The 14692-nt window shown below is 38.1% G+C and overlaps 2 protein-coding genes across 2 annotated transcripts; one reads left to right on the top strand and one right to left on the bottom strand.

Annotated features, from left to right (window-relative positions):
- The first annotated feature begins 1476 nt into the window (after positions 1-1476).
- On the top strand, positions 1477-2248 carry LOC106404682 (transcription factor bHLH146-like). The gene has a single exon (XM_013845380.3). The coding sequence runs from the start codon at positions 1712-1714 to the stop codon at positions 2219-2221; it is 510 nt and encodes a 169-aa protein (XP_013700834.1). The 5' UTR covers positions 1477-1711; the 3' UTR covers positions 2222-2248.
- A 5685-nt stretch (positions 2249-7933) lies between these two features.
- LOC106405387 (ATPase 1, plasma membrane-type) lies at positions 7934-13852 on the bottom strand. Its single transcript, XM_048769902.1, has 16 exons — positions 13552-13852; positions 12192-12311; positions 11851-12087; positions 10994-11755; positions 10783-10905; positions 10602-10706; positions 10363-10507; positions 10117-10281; positions 9796-10034; positions 9672-9704; positions 9507-9588; positions 9265-9425; positions 8982-9155; positions 8694-8876; positions 8422-8603; positions 7934-8339 (listed from the first exon to the last, which is right to left on the bottom strand). Exons 1-16 carry the CDS (start codon positions 13591-13593, stop codon positions 8243-8245), a joined length of 2850 nt encoding a protein of 949 aa, XP_048625859.1. The 5' UTR covers positions 13594-13852; the 3' UTR covers positions 7934-8242.
- Positions 13853-14692: the final 840 nt, after the last annotated feature.

Below are 14692 nucleotides of genomic sequence, written 5' to 3'. Positions count from 1 at the left end.
TATCACAGATTTTCTGACAGCGTCGGTCGATTTTCTCATCATTCAAACCGATAAACAGTGTTGAACTTTTATTGTATCCTATTATATTGGTTACAAATCATATTTGAATGTGCGCAATTGCTTAGAAGAATGTACGGATAGAGTTACACTTTTTCCAAGAAATCTAGGTACTCCATCCGTTTCAATTTAAATGTCGTTTTGGAAGAAAATTTTCGTTTCAAAATAAGTGTCGTTTTATGATTTCAATGCAACATTTATTAATAAGATTCTTTTGTTTATTTTTTCATTAGTTGAAATATGGTTAAGTGTATGAGTAGTGATGTTTTTATTTTGAAAATGTACAAAATTAAACGTTTTTTTAATCCGTGTGCATAAGTATAAAACTAAAAATAAAGTGAAAGGGATGGAGTATTGAGTATTAAGTATTAACTGCATCGTATCCAAAACTAGAAAATTGAGAAATATGTTTAACCCTAACGCGTCAATCCCATGCCCCTCCCGAATCTGATGAACCATGTGTATTGCCAAACAAAACAAAAATTGTACCTATCAGCATAATTTGTAAAACCAGTATTCAGTAATATGAACTAAGTTAAATTGTCGTTCTTATCTTTTAAACTGCAAGAAAGTGAAAAGATGTGGATAGTGAAATTGATAATTCCAAGGTCCTCTTCACAAGTACAAGCCAAAAAGAATTATCAAGGGGAGTAATTAAACTAGAGGTAAGGGACAAAGAGAGAATAAATGGTAAAATCAAGGACACACAAACACATGCACACATGCATACATTCAAAGACTCAGACAACATACAACTATACAAGTATGTGTGGATGTGCGTGCTTGTACAGAAAGAGAGAGAGAGAGAGAGAGAGAGAGAGGGACATGTGAATGTATTAATAGGAGGTGGGGTTTTGAGTGTTGATGTCTTCATATTCTGGCAATGGAGTCACATGGTAAAGAGGGAATTCAAGCCACCTCTCTTTTAGGGTAGGTATGATGCATCCAAATTTAGAGCTCTTCCATGTGACTCCATGTGTGTGTTTTTTTTCCTTCGCCCATTATTAACTTTCTTTTCTTTTCACCCTCTAACTGAATCATCTCTCAGTTAATTTATAAGATCCTACACCGATTATTGTTGTTGTTAGTTTAACCTAATTACCTTCTCTTTAGTAAATACAATTGTAATCTTATGATTAATTTTGATTACCATCCTTGAACTACTTGAGAGATTGTCTTAAAGGTATAATAAAATTGGTCACAAAAAGTTACTAAAATATCTTTGTATATTGTGTCCAAACTTGGTTATTAACCTAAATAATGTTTTCTGTTAAAACTTTTACAATAGTGTCTAAAGAACAAAGGCGTCTAATTCATAACATGATTTAACTCATAGGTTTCACAAATCATATGAGAATAGCACTCGTAGCTAGAGTACTTGCCGACATAAAATTAAATCTTATTGAAATTTTCTTTTATACTTTTATTTTACTTAGTCGTATCATTCTTACAGATATTAAGTCATTTATATTTAAAGAATTAACTTCATAAAGTGTGATTGTGTTGAACATCACATGAGCTTTACCTATATACATACCCGTTACTGCATAACATCAAACCATATCATTATACACAATCGTAGGATCTCTCCTCTCTCTTGCTCTCTCCATATTCTGAGATTGCTATATATAAGTATTTCTTTTGCAGACTTCCTATGAAGCAAACAAATGCTTATATGGAGAGGCAAATTATGAACAAGAGAAAACGAGTTTTTTCTGTCCAAGAAAAGAAGAACCCGAAGGCAGTCTTTGCGAAAAGATACGCGAGTCAATTGGTTCCAGCTCTCAAGAAGATCAACATGAACAAACCCTCTTCGCAAATCAACAGCAAAAGTTTCGAGCAAACCGTGAAACATGAAGTAGACATGGCTTTGGCTTTGTCTGCTCAAGAATTCGCGTGGAGCCGTTTCTTGCAACACAAGCTATTATCTTCCCCTCATGAAGATCCTAGTTACTCTTCCAAGATTCTAGAAACATCTAGCTGTAAACAAGACGGCAAAGAAGGATCAGAGATAAAGAAGAAACTGAAGGAATTGCAAAAGCTTGTCCCAGGAGGAGAAGAGATGAATATGGAGGAGATATTGAGTGAGGTCGGAAGCTACATTGTATGTCTTGAGTTGCAGATGATTGTTCTAAAATCACTTGTTCAAGATAACATTTCTTGATTATTATATAATTAAATGTTTCATATGCATTGTCCTTTACGTTAAACAAAGAAAGTTAGATAATAGCTAAACTCCAAAGAAAATGAACATATGATTATAATGGTGTTTCCTCTTATTCAATTTATGATTACGGATGTAGAATTGGATACCAAACTAACTTGTTTATTTATGATCACGTCAAAGAGTATATATACAACGATATCAAAGTCGGCTGGACACACCCAAACCATATCTATCTAGGATATCTTCATCCTTATCACAACGGAAGAGATTATCACAATCAATATAAGAATAGGAAATATAATCATTATCTATAATGATATATTTTCGTAATACTCCTCCTCACGTTGGAGCGTGAGGATTACGAACGCCCAACTTGGACAACAAGGAATTGAACTGAGCTCGCCCAAGTGCCTTAGTCAATATGTCAGCGACCTGGTCGTGCGTGCGAATGTGAAAAAGATCTATGAAACGCGCTTTAACTGCATCCCTCACTGCATGACAATCATTTTCAATATGTTTTGTACGCTCATGGAAAACTAGATTTGAAGCAATATGGATAGCAGCCTTGCTATCACAGTAGAAACGAGTGGGCGGTTGTTCGATACCTAATTCCTTCAACATTTTACGCAGCCACAAGACCTCACGGAGAGCAGCAGCCATTGCACGGTACTCGGCTTCAGTGGAAGAGTGCGATACAGTGTCTTGCTTCTTTGTTTGCCAGTCAACTGGTGAATTTCCGAGCATGACAACAAAAGCAGTAAGAGAGCGACGGGTGATAGGACAGCCTGACCAGTCAGAGTCACAGAAGATAGTCAACGACATATCAGAAGAGGAGCTTAACATAACCCCTTGTCCGAGTGTTCCTTTAAGAAAACGGACCACACGGAGAGCAGCTTCCATGGGTGCTTCTCTCGGAGTCTGCATGAACTGATACAGTATGTGAATAGAGTAACTCAACTCCGGCCTGGTATGAGACAAATAGATCAAACGACCCAGAAGACGACGATACTGTGTAGGATTAGTGAGAAGTGGACTCTTATCAATAGCAAGTTTATGGTTTTGCTCGAGGGGTGTTGGTGCTGGACGAGAACAAAGATTCCCAGAGTCTGTGACAATGTCCAACGCGTACTTGCACTGAGATAGAAAAATTCCTTCAGGTCCTCTACTCACTTCAATACCATACTTTTATTCCAACAGCTTCTTTGAAATGTCGAGGTTCGAACACAGCTGTAATAGCAGCTAAGAAGATACGATGCTGTGGAGAGAAATTAGTATCACAGACAAAATTGGTTAAGGGATACAGTGAATTACCTTGAACCGGAACCGAAGACTCTTTGGAGAATGGGAGTGGAGCGTGAGGGGTATTTAATATGGGAAGCACGACTGTGGTGTTGTAAGCGACAAAATCTTTCAAGCGAACTGACGGTACTTTCTCCCGATGACCACAACCAAGCTCCTCAGTTACTAGAGCCACAACATTCTCAGGTTCTATCGCAGACGAAACTGGAGACTGTTCTGTTTGATCAGAGACAACCCCATCCACGCTCTCTGTATTTGCAGGTTCCTCGACAACATCTGAAGATGAGCTAGGGACAACAGGCAACTCTGTTGCTACAGGTCCGACCAACTCAAGAGGCTCCGGAACTGGAGAAACTGGAGAAACACTCCCCCTGTCCTCTGAAGGTACCTCAAACTTCCAGTCTTCGTCTACACAGGCGTCTCCTGGCGCACATACCACTGGTGGAGTAGATATCTTCTCAGCGTAGGGGAAAACATCTTCTCGAAAGACCACATCTCGTGAGACAAGAATCTCACTCCTTTCCATATCAAAAACTTTATAACCCTTTTTACCAAAAGAATAACCGAGAAAGACACATAAACGACTGTGTTCGCTGAACTTGTCTTTGTTCCTGGCCACTCGATGTACGTAACAGGCAGAGCCAAACACCCATAACTTAGAGTAGTCTGGTTTGCAACTATGAAGAATCTCATACGGAGACCGTCCTTTGTGAACAGAACTCGGCGTTCGATTAATCAAATGAGCAGCAGTCAAAATTGCCTCACCCCAAAACTTAACCAGCAGACAAGCCTGAAACATCAAGGCTCGAGACACGTTAAGAATGTGTCTGTGTTTACGTTCAACTCGTCCGTTCTGCTGAGGTGTAGCCACACAAGATGTTTGATGAACAATACCATGCTCACGAAAATATGTCGAAAGACACATAAACTCAGTGCCATTATCGCTGCGAACTATCTTCACAGTTTTCCCAAACTGCTTTTCTGCATACGCTAGAAAATTCACAAGAACACTCCTGACCTCAGATTTGGCGAGAAGGAGATATGTCCAAACTGCTCTAGAAAAATCATCTACGATTGTTAAAAAATAGACTGCACCACATGTGGATGGAACTCGGTATGGTCCCCATACGTCAACGTGTATGAGTGAAAAACAATCATCTGATTTATTAAAACTATCTGGAAAAACTTCTCGAGTTTGTTTTGCTCGAAAGCATACATCACAAGAGTGAGAACCAACAGAAGCATATGAAAACATAGGTAAAGCTGAAAGAACTGAAAAATTAGGATGTCCTAAACGTTGATGCCACAATGTCTGATCCGAAGAAGCGTCTACCAAGTGAATCTTTGCTGTAGCCACATCCGTTAAATAATAAACCCCATCACGCTCCTCACCGGTTCCAATCAGAGTCCTCGAGAAACGGTCCTGTAAAACACAAACTGCATCAGTAAACATCGCAAAGCACCCAGTTTGTTTGAGAATTTTCGAAACTGAGATGAGAGTGCAATTAAGCGATGGAACATAGAGGACGTTATGCAATGATATCTTGTCCGAGATGGGTAACTTTCCCATACTCAATGCAACGTCTTACTACCGTCCGCAAAACCAACCGAACATGGTGAAATCGAGACCACATCACGCAATAGAGAAACGTTTCCTGTCATGTGATGGGAGGCTCCGGTATCGAGAATTACATTACCAAACGTTGTCTTACCAGATAACTTGTCTGCACCTGATTTCTCTTGGATCATCTGAGAAACAATCTTCCACTGATCATGTGTGAACTCAGGAAACGAGGAAGAATTGGAGCTGGTAGCATGTGCTGTGCTGACTTGTCCTCTGCCTCGTCCACCACGATTTCCTCGTCCATGACCTCGACCGGCTGAGCCACGCTCTGAACGTTCATTCCACCATTCTGGAAAACCTACAAGTTCCCAACAGTCCTTCTTCTCGTGACCGTTTCGACCACAATGAGAGCAAGACAAAACACGATCTCTGTTCCGTAGTATGGAGGAATCAGACTTCGAAGTACTCTGCTTGTCACTGTGCGAAGATGAATCTGCTTGTCGAGCAAGGAAACAAACAGCATCTTGATGCACCACCTCACGACTTCGAGACGCACCCAATCTCTGCTCTTCTCTAATAACCTTCGAGTACACTTCTCCAATGGACGGTAAAGGATCCATTCCAATCAGAGTAGTGCACAGAGAGCCAAAACGTGAATCGTCAAGTCCCATTATGAACTGATGTACTTTATCATCATCTCGTTCTTTCAACAACTCACTAGCGGCTCCACAGGAACACACTGGAAGAGGTCTATACACAGCAAACTCCTCCCACAAAACACACAGACGTCCATAATATTCGAGAACAGTCTGACCTTCTTGACGACACTGCGTCAGCTGAGCTTTTATCTGATGAATCCGCACTTTGTTTCCAACAGAGAAACGCTGCTTCAACCCTGCCCACAGCTGACTTGCATCTGAGACAAACGTAACTGACGACTTGACCTTAGGATCAATAGACGAACGTATCCATCCTATGACCATAGAGTTCACTGCAACCCAACTGTCATAATCAGGACTATCACTTGACGGTGTCTTCATGGTTCCATTGATGAATCCCACTTTTCTTTTGGCTTGAAGTGCATTCAGCATCTCACTAGCCCAAAGATTGTAATTATCTCCGTTCAACGAGACTGGAGTAATCAGGGCTCTTGGATTGTCAGAACCGTAAAGCGTATATGGCGAGACAGGTGTCATCTCCTTTGAATCGCTGGCCCTCACCATAGAACTCGAAACATCGTGAGATTTGCTAGAGTCTTCTCCAGACATTACTACCCACAAATTTGTTCAAACTATGAACACCAGAAACACTTTTGATTTTGTTAATCTGATCTAGGCTCTGATACCATGTAGAATTGGATACCGAACTAACTTGTTTATTTATGATCACGTCAAAGAGTATATATACAACGATATCAAAGTCGGCTGGACACACCCAAACCATATCTATCTAGGATATCTTCATCCTTATCACAACGGAAGAGATTATCACAATCAATATAAGAATAGGAAATACAATCATTATCTATAATGATATATTTCCGTAATAACGGATAACATATTTTGTATTTCAAAATTTTACATATGTTTTTTTAAAGATAAATTTTTTTGCCCTTAAATTTGTTTCTCAAGGAAAGAACATATAACTTTTTTTCTTCTTATTTTATAACGTAGTGTGGGATTTTACATCTCCTTTTTGACATATTGAAAGTTCAGTTTTGATAAATATGAAATTTAGAAGCTCGCTTGGGATATACATATTATTATGCTTAACTATATGATGTACTAAGTTGAATAAGTGAATAAAGTGTGAAAGTGTGGTCAATGAGAAGTTATATGTTTATTTGTTCATATCATCATATGTTTACACATATTGTTGATGTGAAAGTTGTTGTTGTTTGTGATATATCCAAAAAACGCATGTGTAACCCAAATCCTTTGTTTTGTCTTCTTTCCAATTCCTCAAGAAAGTTTATATAGCTTTATCGTAGTTTATATTTTAGAGATACAAAATAAACAAAACAAAATTGATTATGTAACACCGACTGACTTTTCGACATTTCTGTATACATTGAGATTTTAACTTCCTTTTCATTTGTGAACTATATAATATTTTTTGTTTCGTATTTATATACATCATAATAATTGACACAGTATATGAATTTGTCTGGAATACTTCCACTTATTGATGAATATATTTTATTATTTTCTTGTTATAATTAACTAAAGAAGTTGGAAAAAATACCATCAGTGCAAACACACGAGTAAAATAAAGGATACTCGTACCAAATGACACTCCAAGGCTTAGAGAAAGTGAAATACATTCGAGAAATAATGACTGGTTCCTATCAGATTACAAAGAGCAAGTGGTATGATTTGAAGTCATCATCAATATCTTTGCACGTGTATTGAGAGCGTCTCCGTTGAGGGATCATTCAAGGTTCACACACATTCCTATATAAAAAAAATATTATTATAATTGTGACTTATGAACCTGTCTCTTCCAGTTTCACCATAGTGAATCGGGTCAAGCACTGTAGCGCGGATCCCACGACACATGTTGATCCGCGATTGGTCTAGATATTAATTTTTTTTTACGTAAAACATAAAAATAAAAACATTAAAATAATAAAAATGAGAGGTTCACTGATGTGCTTGCTCTGAGTCACTCTTGACTTTTCCTAAACCCCACTACGATCTCAATGTATCTCACTTCTCACATGATAGACGTCTTCTTTTTTTTTTTTTTGTTCAAACAGGATCAATGTTTTTATTTTAGGATTAAATTAAATAACATTGTTCAAATATTAGGTATAAAGATCAAATATATAAGAGAAACGGAGACAGTGGTAACAATTAATAAGCTCACATTAGGCCATTAAAAAAAAGGTGTAGCCAAAGTGCCAAAACACCAAGGCGAGAGAGCCTTGTTTCTTCAAAGGCAAATTTTGCAAAGCTCGACGTAGAAGTTTAAGAACAAAGACTAAGAATGAAAAGAGTTATTTGGAAGAGTTATGACAATACACAAAGAGTTCTCTTCCCTCTACTACGATCTTAAAAAGAGAGACTTGTGAAGAAGAAGAAGAAAGAAAAAAAAACAAAAGAGTCATGATGGGTTGGTTTTGGACAGTCTGTGTTGTGCAACTGCAACTATAACTACATGGTGTAGTGATGTCCTGCTGTATCAATGTCCAAGCCCTTTAGCTTTGCGACAGATTCCACATGTCCCTTCAGTGTGTGAAGCTCCCTAAGCCTGTCACAACAAAAGCATTCACTACTCAGAATCAAGCAAACTCCAGTTTCTTCCATATAGATCGATTGGATCAAGTACTTACCTAGCTATCTCGGCTCTTCTCTTGGCTTGCTCGGCAATCTCAGACAGCTCTCTGTAACCTCCTTTCTCTGGGAAGATGTTAACTTCTTCTTTTGGCTGCAGACCGTGAAGTGTCCTCTGAGCTTGTGCCCATTGGGCTTCTCTTTCTCCAATACCGTAATCTTTCTTGGTAGTGAAAGCAGTCTGTTTAAAAGTAACAGCAGAAACAATTAGCATAAGATTTACCATCAGGATGTAAAAAGCGATGAGAGAGAGATAGTTATTTGTGTGTACCCTGTTGTCAAACATGCTGGTCCAAGCCTTTCCACTCAAAATGTATCGAATGGCAAACTTCAAAAGGTCTTGTGGGAAGTATGTTACAATACTGTAAATCCAAATCACACCAGCCCATCCCCAACCGATACCCTTCACCTTTGCAAATGTCCAGTCCGCATACACTGCTATCAAAGTCGCAACCTGCGTTTGGGAAGAAGAGTCAGATGGAATTCATTCAATGGATTTCTTTTCTTCAAAGTGTACCAGATAGAATTCCTGAAAAGATGAGTGTTTGATTGTTCTTACAAGCTGTGCAATGACGAAGGCAATCATCAGAAGCGCCCCAGGACGTTCAACGAACGACCAACTCCTTGATCTCGTGACGAAGATAAGCGCTTGGCTGATGATACTAACTTGTAGGTACACAGCACCCATTAGCTCATCGTTGTTGTCCCTGATTGACCTCACACCAAATTTGTCCTGCAAATCAAAGAGTGAAGTTTAGTTTCTCAGGCAATATTTATCTATATTAGTACCTGAAGCGCCTTTACCAATAAAGAAACAAAAGAGAGATGGTGATGATGATTACCGAGAAAAAGTCAGTCTTGTGAATGGCCCAGAAGAAAATCACACTCATAACAGCTTGGTAACCTCCCAACACAATTCCAGTGGCGAAAATTTCTCTGAGCTTCCAGCTATCAGGTGTGGGAGATGGCTTAACTCTGTCCTTTGAGATTGTCATGATAGTACCTACAAGATAGAAAAATATACATAAGATCCTGCATATAAAGTATTAGGAGGCTATATAGTAAACTAAAGCCATTTGCTCACCGTCATTAAGGATGGCAATAATCAGAACCATGAAAGCTGAGAAGTCAAATTCCCATATCAGAGCAATAAGCATGAAACCAAACTGCAAATTGTAACGCAATATGATCAGTATACAAAAGAAAAAACATGGTACACAAGAGATAGATAAATGGGGTGTCTACTTACGACAATACGGATTGTGATTGAGACTGCATAAATCTGTCACAAGCAGGAAAAAAGAGTAATTAGTTTCTACCAAGGAACAGAAGTAGTGGGTATAATATAAGAATATAACTAAGAGAATGCTCACGGTATAGTTCTTCATTCTCTGGAAGATAGCTCTACTAGTGAGCACTGCACTGATGATAACACTCAATCCAGGTTCGGTGAGAACAATATCTGAAGCACCACGAGCAGCATCTGTTGCATCGGCCACCGCAATACCAATGTCAGCTTTCTTCAAAGCAGGAGCATCGTTGACACCATCACCAGTCATTCCAACAATGTGTTTCCTCTCTTGCAGCTTTTTCACAATCTCGTATTTGTGTTCTGCAATAAGAAACATAAGAAGCTTGGATCAATATAACAAAACTTCTTTAACTAAGGTTTAAAATCGAAAGCAAGTTATAACCTGGAAAGACGCCAGCAAACCCATCAGCCTTCTCGATCAACTCCTCAACAGGAATGGACGCAATGTTCGAGTCCTTGTCAGTACCGAGAAGAGCGGCAGACGGATACATGTTGGTTCCCATTCCTAGCCTGCGACCGGTTTCCTTACCGATAGCAAGTTGGTCACCTTGCAACGTAGTTAAAGCGCATGTCAGGGGAAAACATCTAAATAGCCAAGAAATACAAGATGATGAATAAGTATAGTTACCGGTGATCATCTTAACGTTAACACCAAGATTCAAAGCCCTACGAATGGTTTCAGCACTGTCGTGTCTTGGAGGGTCGAAAAGAGGCAACAAGCCAACAAATTCCCATGGTGCACCTAGACTTTCTTTTGTTTTCTCGGGGACCACCTAAAAAGGAATAAGAACAAACAGCTGAACATTTGTTTCCATGCCAAAAAGGCAAAAGAAGTCTGAAGGCATAAGAACAATGGTAAATAAGTACCTGACGAGCAACTGCCAGTGACCTAAGACCGCGCTCCGCGTACTTGTCCATACAACCGAAAACCTTCTTCCTCAGGTCAGGCCTTGCATTGGCTAGGTCGAGGATCTGTGTGGGAAAATTGAATTAGTAGACCGAATGAATGAATAATAATATTTGCAGAGGAAAGTCGAAGATTCATTACCTGCTCGGGAGCACCTTTGCTGACTCTGTGCCAGTTACCGTCCGAATCGATGTAAGTCAAAGCCGTTCTCTTGTCCACAGGGTTGAATGGAAGGAAGTGAACCTCCCTGATTCCAGCTCGTGCCTACGAAATTCCAAGTGGAACATAAGAAACTGTTTTCTCAAATGCTCACTAACCTACGGAAGTAATTCAAACCGAGAAAGGGTTATACCTCTTTTGGATCCGCAAGCATTCCAACCATGGCTGCATCAATAGCATCCTGGTTCTCAATCCTAGAAGCCATGGCTGCAAATAATAGGACTTGGTCTTTCTCTACGCCCTTGCAGAAAACTTCAACCAAGTTCTTATCCACACTCAATTTATTGAGGGTTAATGTCCCCGTTTTGTCACTGCACAGGACATCCATTCCTGCCATTTCTTCTATGGCAGTCATACGTTTGGTAATGGCACCCTGCTGAGACAACCTGTGAGACCCGATAGCCATAGTCACGGACAAGACCGTTGGCATAGCAATGGGGATACCACCGATCAAGAGGACCAACAGGTTGTCAATACCATCTCTGTACTTCCTCCTTTGAATAGGGTACATGACGATTATTTCAATCACGATACCAATAGCGATTGAACAGATGCAGAAGTTTCCAATGGATGTAAGAACTTTCTGGAAGTGCCCAACTTGGTTAGTGCTGTCCACAAGGTGAGCAGCTTTACCAAAGAAGGTGTGAACTCCTGTAGCTATAACAACAGCTTCGATTTCTCCTTGTTTACAAGTTGAACCAGAGAAAACTTCTTGCCCCGGGTGCTTTGTCACAGGAAGGGACTCTCCAGTTAGAGCAGACTGATCAACCTTTAAAGGATCACCTTCAAGAAGACGAGCGTCCGCTGGGATAATGTCTCCAAGTTTAATGCTAACAATATCACCTGGGACAAGAATAGCAGCCTCTTGTTCACTCCATTTTCCATCCCTAAGCACCTGAGAAACAGAAACATCACAACAAAAGAAAACAAACAGATAGGTTAAGCTCGTCATGTACAATAACAAGGTCACAGCATTGTTCAACACATTACCTTGGTTTTAGGAGCAAGACCAGCCATGAGAGCAGCTGCAGCATTTCCGGCATTGTTTTCTTCAATGAAACTGATTGTGGAGTTGATAACAAGCAGACAGATGATACCAACAAAATCTTGCCAATCCGGAGGTCTGCCATCACCATTGGCCAAAGCAATGGCCATGATGGCCGCAGCTTCCATAACCCATGAAAGCGGATTCCACATGAACCCCAGAAACTTGAGAATTTTGCTTTCCTGTTTATTTTCAATGAAAAGATTTAAGCTCGTGAGTTCCCTACAAAACCAAAAGCTTTCTAATATCAGAAGACAACTAACTAATGCTTAAGTCAAACTCAAACCTTCTTCTCTTCGAGCTTGTTGGGGCCAAATATCTGAATCCTGTCCTCCCCTTCCTGCGTCGTCAACCCTTCCCTTGTACATTTTAGCTGCTGGAAAACTTCCTCGATCGGAATTTTCTCCTGAAAATCCAACCAAGTTTCAATCAGTAATTCATCATACAAAGGATTGGTGTAACATCTTCAAACAAAGCATAAAACTGTAAAAAAAAAAAGTCAAAACTTCAATAGTTTCATACAAATCTCAAGAAGTGGCGTTGACTCAAGTTACTGACAATGAAAGGTAAAAGGAATCTGGCAGTGGAGGAAGCAGGGGACCACCACCACGCCGACTACTAATACTAACAATGCACATGTTTAGAGACGTGTAACACACGCGACTCGTGATTCCCTCCACGAAAGGTGGCTACTTTCCGGCGTGAAAGCCAAGGTCCGGTTAAGGGTATTTCAGTCATCAAACCACCGACAACTAAACTCAAAAACGAATTGATTTTTACAGTCTACGAGGCAATTCAAAGTAGCGTTCGTTTTAATAACGTTTTGCTAAAAGTTAAAGAAGCTAAAACAATCGTAGGGTACATAAAATTCTAAAATTTCTAAATTTCCTTTTTTTTTTTGTCCAAAAATTTTCTAAAACTCGTCGAGAACCAAAATTATAAAAAAAAATTAAGAACTATTGTAATTTTATGGGTGGAAGATAGAATATTTTAGGAGCTGGTTTTCAGAAAAGGTATAAATAAAAAATAAATAAATAAATAAAGAGTCTTTCACAAGCAAAATAAAATAAACCTTTTAATTAATATAAAGACTTTATTGCGACGTAGCTTAGCTTCACCACTAAAAGACGCTCTGTTTTTCTTTCTTATCTGTTTTTTTTTTTAAGATCAGTGTCTTCCCATGTGTACAGTTTTGCGTGGATCAACTTTTTTCTTGATGAACAGTAAGAACTGTGCTTTGTTTTAGGGTCTAATTAAATCTCGAATAAAGTTTAGTTTTTTACCTTAAATCTCGAATAAAGTTCATGTCTTTTATGATCAGTTTCCCTAAAAATTCTCAAGTTTTTATCTTTATCAAAAAAAAAAAATTTTATTGAAAATCAGGATCCTTGAAAATAGCAACTAAAATCATCTGAAAATCGTTTCGAAAACTTCCCAAAATTAAAAAGAAAAAAAATTAGTATCCAATTCAAGAATAAGAATCATCAGACAACGAAATCATGGAAAGAGAGATCTTAACAACAATCATGCAACAAGGAAACGAAACAGATCTATTCTCTCAGTCAAGCAAATCGTCGAACACTTTGAGTGCATGATCAATCACAAAACAATCGATTAAAAGAGAAAATTAGGAAACGAAACCATACCAGATCAACAGTTTCGTTCTTGATATCCTCGAGACCTGACATCTCTCTCCTTCGTTCACGGAGGTGTCCAAAACGGCGTCTCCCTCAGTCGTTTCACCACTCGATCACACACACCAGAGAGAGAGAGAACTATGCAGGTGAAGCGAGCTTCTGTTGCAAACCTGAACGTCTCCTCCTTTTAAAAACGACTTGAAACGACAGGGTCCTTCATCGTTCTGGGCTCATGTGGGTCCCGTACCAGACTTTTTAATTTACCCTCTTTTTTTTTATTTTATTCTAGTTTGGGCTCTGTACACCTTTGATTATGGTTTGGCATTCATCAATGGTTCTTGATTTATTACTGGATCCCTTCTCACTTGGAAAACGTATTTGACATTTTATATCTCGTTTGAATAATTAGAATCAGATACTGGGGTTCTTGCCTTGGTGTTCTGCACATCTAAAATTTAGTCGAAAGTCTTATATGTCAAACAATCAAATCTATACTATTATTTGCGAAGTAAATTTTTGGAATCGAGCTTTCACGTTAAAAGTTAGAGCGGTTAATATCTATAATACCCTTAATGAATTTTCTAAATAATTAATTATATAATCAAAAACGAATTTTAATTAATAATATTAACTTTTTGGAAAATAAGATAATTCTTATATATTGTGTTGTTATCTTAAAACATATTTTTCAATTATAAAATTTAAAAATAAACTATAAAACAATTATAATAAATTCAGTGGTTAAAGTCAATGTTATCTTTAATAAATTTTAATTAATTATACTATTATTTGCGAAGTAAATTTTTGGAATCGAGCTCTCACGTTAAAAGTTAGAGCGGTTAATATCTATAATACCCTTAATGAATTTTATATATAATTAATTATATAACCAAAAACGAATTTTTATTAATAATATTAACTTTTTTAAAAATAAGATAAGTCTTATATATTGTGTTGTTATCTTAAAACATATTTTTCAATTATAAAATTTAAAAATAAACTATAAAACAATTATAATAAATTCAGTGGTTAAAGTCAATGTTATCTTTAATAAATTTTAATTAAACATATATATTTAATTAGATTTTTGTCATATATATATATATATGTTTGATTTAATTTTTTTGAAAACATAAATAATAAGTTATTA

Source organism: Brassica napus, chromosome C9, assembly GCF_020379485.1.
Source record: "Brassica napus cultivar Da-Ae chromosome C9, Da-Ae, whole genome shotgun sequence".
Classification (NCBI taxonomy): Eukaryota; Viridiplantae; Streptophyta; class Magnoliopsida; order Brassicales; family Brassicaceae; genus Brassica; species Brassica napus.
This window is presented reverse-complemented; position numbering and strand designations above follow the sequence as displayed.